We start from the raw sequence: 8,259 nt of genomic DNA on the forward strand, positions 1-8,259 counted from the left end.
TAGTTCTGATGCTAGCCAAGAAGACAAGAATTACGACCAAGAATACAATGCTGATAAGCTGCTCCAAGAGAGAGAGAGAGAGAGAAGAGGAATGATAGATCTGCATCCCCATCGAAGATCGTCAAGCAGAACTTAAGAAGCTCTCCTGTCTAATCTCGGAAAGAGACAAGCTGACGCAGGATGATGGTTCGGCTGGAGTTCTTCTCAAATAGTTCTGCAATTGTCCAAATGTGACTCAGGAAAAATTTCTGGTCAACGAAATTTTCTAAAATTCAGGTGAGCTAAAATAAAATTTAATCAAATAAAAGCTGAGAAAGAAAACTGTATGATCAGTCCAGGCAGCGTCCAGGATAAAAAATATAATTCAAGCTCTTGAGCAATTAAAAGCACTACATCATTTAAGCCATTTAAGCTATAATTTTCTAAAATTTTCATTAACAATTTTTAAGAATTCAGCCGTTGGAACTTGATTTTCGAACATTTTTGAAAAAAAATATTCCTTCTGTTAGCAGATGAGTTAAATCGACAAGGACGATTAGGTCACCGGTGACCCCGGTGATCCATAGAGAAAATAAGTTTATACCTGACTTCATAAAATTATGACTGTGTAATATTTGTAGAAGATTGTAGGAATCCAATTTTTTTGTTATTTCCTATGTAGTAAATATTGAAGCTTAAAAGTGAAGAACTTTCAAAGACTTACAATGATGAATTATTTTAATAATTTTTTTATTTCCTTTTTTTCGAAGAAAACTCCTTTAAGAATAAAAACTGGAAAACTAATAGTACATAATATTTTACATTAGAGTGAAATAAATTTCCTTTCATTGGTATTATCAGACAATTTGTTTAAATTTTTGGGCTATTTTTGTTCCTACCGTCCAGGGAGACTAAAAGTACAGTGAATCAGGTTCTATTAGATTTTCCAATTCGAGAGCTACATGTAAAATTTTTCAATGATTTTGTTTATGGGTTTTATTTTTATGTTTGATTTTCGGTCAGTAAAAAACGTCTGGTTATCATCTTAAAAGGTTTAAATTTTAACTTGATCAAAGAACTTTTAAAAGAAAGTAAATTTGAAATTTTGGCAGAATTTTGTACATAAAATAATATTTTCTGTGAATTTTACATTTACACCACATGTCGTCTTGTTAAATAAATTGTGATCAAGGAAACAAAAAATTCTTTGTTCAAGTACGAGTTTAATTCATCAGCTAACAGGAAATATTTTGTTTTTTGACTTCTCTTAAATTTATTCTAAGCATTCTAAGTAATCGTGCATACCGAAAAGTAAGATTTTTTTTTTGCAAAAAAAATTCTAAAAATCTGGTCCAAAGTCTCAACGGCGGAATTTTTAAAATTTTGAAATGAAATTACAGTAGACTCTCGCAAATTCGGCTCTTTTAAGATCGGGCTACTTTTTAAATCGGGCAGCGGTTACATTTGAAAAAAGTTTGTTGTCATTTTTCAAGTTTGATTATGATTATCAAATGAATCAAATATGCTCAAATTTAGCATGGTTTGTCTTAGTTTTGATGTGATTTTGCATTATTGAGGGATTTTCATGCAATTTACGTTATATATGAGTGGGTAAACTCAATATCTATATGCACATGTCGCCCGAATTTCTGTCTAATTCGGCTGACATTTCGGTCCTATATGCCCGAATTTGAGAGAGTCTACTGTAGTGATAATTTTATTCTGTTTAAGACTATGAGGTCAATTTTAAATATCAATATATACTTTAAAAATACTTTATAATAGTAAGCTGTTGTGAAGAACGCAAAACGAAACATATGAAAGCATTTTTGGAAAGCTCTCGTGAAATGCTACTTCCCCTTCATACATCGCAAGCTCATAAAACCACCGCTAGGGGTGCTATTATTAAAAAAAAAATTTCAATTTTCTAAGTTAAATAACTCAAAAATTTCTTTGTGCATCGATGTGAAATTTTAGTATGTTGTAGCCGCAGATCATACCGTTCAAACAAAAAAATATTTAAGTTGATCGATAACCCCGGACCCGAGCTATAAGGGATCAAAGTTAGAAATTAACCGGCCTATATCTCCGGTTCTAATTAACATTTTGTCCTAAAATGTGGCTTTTTGGTTTCGTCTCGCTGAGCACTTTCAGATGGAAGTTCAAAAAGTCACCACAGGTGGCGCTGCGATAGCGTCAAAATTCAATCACATTTTTCTCAAAAAAAAAAAATTCAAAAAATCATATCTCGTGTTCTATCTGACAGAATTTGACGTGTGAGGACGCAAATGAAAGATCTCACAAAATACTACAACTTTCTAGAACATTTAAACTTTGTGAGACCAACACCAGAGGCGCCACAGTCGAAAAACCAATTTCAATATCACATAACTTCAATTATCTCGGCACATGCTTTACCGATCTTAATGATTACTTTGGCAGAATTGTAGAGGACATTTGTATCTATATTTCGTCCATGTATCATTTTTTGCTCAGACAACGCTATCTGTCCGATTTTGTCGTTTAAGTGTGAAAAAATTGATTTTTTCCATAATAACACTTTGGAACCACTCAGATGCCAATTTGAGTGCTTCTACTCGACCAAGGCACTTAAAATATGGTACTAAATGAAAAGTTTCACAAAATACAACAATTCTTTGATACAGTCAAATACAGTTTATCAAATGAACACTTGGGGCGCTCTGGTTGAAAAAACGAGTTCAAAAGCAAACAACCTCGATTATCTCGGTTTCTGAGTAATCTATGAGATCAAGTTCTTCGGCAAAATTATAATTTTGGTCTACATTTTATCCATGCAGCCCTTTTCTGTCAGTCCATCAGAGTCCCTGATATTTTGTTTTAAAATATAAAATTTGTAATATTTCTCGAATTTGACTCAAGATTAGGGTAAAATAAGCTAATTCAAAACTTGTTCCAAATGGAAACTTTTCGCTACTGAAAATGGAACATGATAAATTATACATGATAATTAATACATGATAAATAGAGTACTAAAATTTTATTTATATATATTTTTACACTTCAGTTTTATTATTTAGTTAATTTTGCTTCAAAAAGGGAAAATCCATTTATATCCACAAATTTTAATTTGTTAATTTCTGAGGAAAATTAAAAGAGCACATTTTCACCATAGAATTTTTCATCGATCGACTATATTTTCTAATGAAAAACACAATAGGGTGATTGTTCTTTATTCGTTTTTTTCCTTCTCTCCATTTGGATTAATTTGCTTCCATTAGCAATATTTTGCACTTGTGTATATTTCTTGTTTAAGAAGTTTTCAAATTATATTTAAAGAATTTGCACTAAACAGTAACATTCTAGAATTTTTTAGAAAATAAATAAACTTAATGTGTTGAATCTTCTGTCAAAGTTAAAGCGTCTAGACATGGTCCTGAATTAGGACATTTACCCTACTTGAAAGAATTTAAAATGGGATTAAAGAGTAGTCTTCGTAGTGCAAAGAAACATTTCAATGTTGTTCAAAATTTTAATTTGATTTAAATTAACTCAAATTGCAGTTAACATTGTGAATATTTATTCTATTAAATCTTGCACTATGTGTATTTTTGATGTCGAGTGAGAGTTTTTCTTAAAACGGTTTTAGAGAATTTTAAATATACATCCCGAATCTAATTTCATCTTAAGAGGATTTTTCTGAACATTATTCGCAATTTTATCTCCAAATATCCAAATTCTCAATGTGTCACTAAAATACCCAATGTGCGATATGCGCATTTACAATTTCATTTGAAAATCTTTCTGTCTTTTTATTCTGTCTTTTTTATTCTGTCTTTAATCTCCTTTATCTCAAATAACATTAAAGTAACTGTTCATTTCAACACTTTTTTGTATAAAGTTTTGTGCAGAGTTAATTTTGCTCACTTGCCTAGTACCAATCGTCTCAGATACATCAAAAATTATAATTCAGTTTTTCATTCGCTGCACAACAAAAACCTAATTTTTCCGTGAAGTTTCTGTGAAGTTCCGTGGTGAAGTGAAAAATTTACTCATTAAAAAGAATTTCCGTAATTTTTTTCTGGAATTTTTTTCCGTAAATAATGGAAATGAAGTGCTATATTTGCAAAGCCGCATTTAAAAAAATTGAAGAATTTGTTTTTCACTATAAAATTGCTCACTCAGTGAACTATTTTAGGAAAGACAAAATTCAGTGTGTTTTTCCTGAGTGTGAATCCAGTTTCAGTAACATGGAAAATTTGAAAAGACATTTGCGAAATTTTCATCCAATTCCATGTTCTTCTAAAGGTATGTAATGAATTCACTAGCTGATGTTCGTATTAATACCTCAAAAAAATAATTTTAAGAGAGATTCTTAATAATCTCAGTTAAAAAAGATTCAGAAATATCATTTCATCTTAAAAGATTTAAATTTTATCAATTCTATTACATGTGCACAATGTATTACAATTATGATGGTGGTAAATAAATAATTAAGATTAATTTTTTAAAACTTATGGTGTGTCTTTCAGATGACTGCACAGGATTTCCAAGAGTGTCAGAACCAGAATCTATAGAAATAGACGAGGCGTCAGAAGTGAGAGGAGGCAACCCAAGTCCCAATTCTTCATTCAGAGGAAATGAAGGTTAGTAAAAAATATTACTCCCTCCGTTCCGAAATAAGTCGTACGTTTGGGAAAAAACTGGGGATTAAGTAATGGTTTCAGAGAATGTTTTTGTTATTTGCAAATATCTTATGTATGATCCTCTATGTTCAAGGATAATATGAGGATCCTCCCACGATCGTAAGTTGAGGAATCAATGTGTTGAAGTTGTTCATTTTTCGCGTTTTTTTCAAAGAGCTCCGGTAGATAGTTATTTACTAATAATCGGACTGCGATTAACGTTACAGGCTAGAATTTGTTCTAAGTTTTTAGTATGCACAAGGAGAAATGAACAGTTATTACCGTTATGTCATTTTTTATTGCTCGAATTTTGCAGAATTTGCATTACAAATCATCCTCTTTTACTATGTATTCGAATAACTAGGTGCTACATAGTTTTTGAGGGGAAGGGGAGGGATGGGGGGAAAATGAGGGACATATTAATGGTGCCAGGGCCAACCTATGAGGGTCCCCCGAAGGTCCCAAGTCTCTGTCTCTTATCATTTAGCACCTAATTTAGATTGAAAATAAAAAGTGAAAAATAAGACATTTTTAAGACATTCGGTCTTCAAATTACCATCAAGATTGGACTCCAATTTTAGTTCTTAATATTAACAATAGTTCTTATTAGAGATAATTGTTCATATACAAAACAATTACCAACAAACTTTCCCTTAATCCCATTTTTATCCCAAACGTATGACTTATTTCGGAACGGAGGGAGTATTTGTTAAAATTTACAATTATTTTAAATGTTTATATATATTGAAATTTTTTTTTGTTTCTATTGTTCATTAACATAATGCATATTTTAATTAATTTAATGTATTGAAATGTACATTTCAGAGAATACTTATTCAGAAAATTTTGATGACCATGAAATGATTTCGGATGAAAGCTCAGATGTTTCCCACCATACTGAAGATGGTAAGTTTTTTTCTTTTGATATTAGAGGAAAGGTCTCGTGTTTCGTATTACGGACATTCAGAAGTTTAAATGACATTAAATCATTTCTATTAGGGGAAATTGGGGCACATTTAGCCAGCAAATGAAGCTTTTCTTTATGCGTCTAATTTATGAAAAAATGATAAGGTTTGTCTAATGTTTTTATGTTTCATAAATAGCATTAGGATATTGATTGTATGAAACAGTGTAGTTCAGAGCTTTAAAATCTTTGACTTTTTCTAGAGATGATAATGAAAAAAGTATGACACATTGACTACATCTGCCTCGGCCGGGATAAATATAGCCAATATTGGGGTACAAAGTGCCATTACTTTTCCAGTCAATATTTTAAATTTAAACTGTACTGGAAAATCAATTTTTGGGAATAAATTGCACTGATCTACATTTTATAAGCTCTATGTTTTTCTTATTCTCTATGATCTTTAGCACGCCTGTAATTTTTTGCGATAAATGTGTGAAAAATCTCCTCCTGAGTTTCAGCTGATCTAATTTTTTTATTGTTTCTCGATCGATGTTTTTTTTTAAATGCATTTTCTGTCTTTGTTACTATTTCTTTTATGTTTTCGCATTTCACGCTTTCGAGGAATTTGGCTTCACCAACTCAATATAGTATAGATTTTTATGCAACAATTCAAAAAATTGTAGAAAAGCGTATGAATTTTGACTTGTCACTCGAATTTCAACTAATTTTATCAGATATTATTTTGCTAGGAGAAGAAAAAGAGAATTTATTTTGCGATTTTACAATACTAAGTATTTCAGAAATTCTGGTTGACAAAAACTTCTAGTTTTAAATGTAATGAAATTTTTAATTTCAAATTTTCTTTTTTTAAAATAGTATGTGAAAATATTTAATTTTTTTACCATTAATTTTTGAGTATTATAGTACTGAATCTATCCAGTTTTGGTATTAATCAAATGACCATGTCACATATAAGATTAATATTAAGATTAATACTTTCTGAACTGCGAGAATGGCAAAAAAGATAGCAAGTGTTTTATCATGCATCTCTCTCGCGTTTTGCTCGAAAACTGACCGAATCACAGTTGGCACTCATGGAAAATTGCTCGACTTGCATGTAATACGATTCAGAAAGCAATTAATACGAACAGTAATGTCTTACTCATCGTATTACTACAGTAGAGTATACTCTTTCTAACACACGTGATTTTCCATTTGAAATTTTGCATACTATACACCTCTCTTTCCGGCTTTTCTTAATATTAATCTTAATCTTATATGTGACACCACGGTAAGGATTTTGTAGTATTGATTGTATCTTATAATATAGAGTAGGGGAGACTGGGGCAAAAAGTCATAAAACGGATATTTGTTTTTTTACAAGCTACCCGATCCCACCAGAAATTTCTAATTGGCACAGTTTTATAGGAAATTTTTCGCTCTACAACTATGTGAAAGTAATTTTCCTCTTTTTGTAAGTAAGTACACTTATCGAGCCATTTTCTAAAAGATAATTTTGTGACCATTTTAATATTCACACTTACATTTACATTTAAGAAAAATATCTAGATAACATATTTTCATAGAAAATTTATCCCTCTCTAGGGGGAGGTTTTGCACCTTCGTAATATCGCCGCTTCGTAAAAGTTATTTTTTTTTATCGCCATTATATACTGTCTTTCTGTTGGTTAGCATCTCAGAGCCTGAAAGATTGCAGTGGTTTTCCTGGCCTTGCTTGTACTGATTTTATTTGTATTGAAATTTTTACTTTCCTTAAATAATATTTTGCCAAATGTACATTTTAAGGGAAACTGGAAAAATTCACTGGCTAATTGTACCCCTGGCTTATCGTACCCCTATCTCTTCTAAAAGCAAAAATCTAAGAAAGCGAGTGTATGAAGAGGCTTTCATTTTCTGTGAACTTTAACAACAAAAAATTATGAAACTGAACCTGAAATTTGTTACAATATAATTCTGTCCATAATTCTATACCATTATTGTATTGGTATAGTCGTGATACTTATTATCTGTCGTTTAATATTGTATTTAATAGGTGATGAAACTGGGAGAAAAGGCATCGATGAAAACATACCGTTAACCTATATCGATTCGCTCATGAAACTCTTGAATGATCTCGGAATAGCAGAAAAGGACATATCCAAAATTATGGAAGCATGCTCATTTATTAACGAAAGCACATTTGACATCATTAAACATGTGGTTGCGAAAGAAGGATCTTCCGAAATAAAACAAAATATTGACAGATTATCGGATCGTCTTCGGTTGAAATATGACATAGCCAGCAGTGCGTACAGGCGGCGTCAATTGTTGTCAAAAATGGAATATTTTGTTTTACCAAATTGTATAGGGTTACAGATTGACATAAATAGTCTGCAACCCAAACAAAGTAAATTCGCATACATCCCTATCCTTCAAACTTTGGAAAAGATTTTGAAAAATGATGATTTATTTAAAGTCATATTTAAACAGAGACAAGTATTGAATCCACATGACGTATTGGAAAATTATCAAGATGGTACTAATTTTAAAAATAATGTACACTTAAATGACAATGAGTATAATTTGTTCATTCAAGTTTATTTTGATGAATTTCAATTTGCCAAGCAGTCCAGATCAAAAAATGAAAAAATAGGAGCAGTTTATTTTTCATTAAAAAATTTAAGTGAAGATTTGTCATCTAAATTAGAT

The 8,259-nt window shown here is 30.9% G+C and overlaps 1 protein-coding gene across 1 annotated transcript in view; it reads left to right on the forward strand.

Moving 5' to 3' along the window:
- The first annotated feature begins 1,303 nt into the window (after nucleotides 1-1,303).
- LOC129806751 (uncharacterized) overlaps nucleotides 1,304-8,259 on the forward strand; it is a 12,548-nt gene continuing 5,592 nt past the window's right edge. The window contains exons 1-4 of the mRNA XM_055855523.1: nucleotides 1,304-4,266; nucleotides 4,491-4,604; nucleotides 5,469-5,549; nucleotides 7,604-8,205. Coding sequence (XP_055711498.1) covers nucleotides 4,062-4,266; nucleotides 4,491-4,604; nucleotides 5,469-5,549; nucleotides 7,604-8,205 — 1,002 coding nt within the window. The 5' untranslated portion in view covers nucleotides 1,304-4,061. The remainder of the gene's footprint in view (nucleotides 4,267-4,490; nucleotides 4,605-5,468; nucleotides 5,550-7,603; nucleotides 8,206-8,259) is intronic.

This window comes from Phlebotomus papatasi, chromosome 3 (assembly GCF_024763615.1).
Source record: "Phlebotomus papatasi isolate M1 chromosome 3, Ppap_2.1, whole genome shotgun sequence".
Lineage (NCBI taxonomy): Eukaryota > Metazoa > Arthropoda > Insecta > Diptera > Psychodidae > Phlebotomus > Phlebotomus papatasi.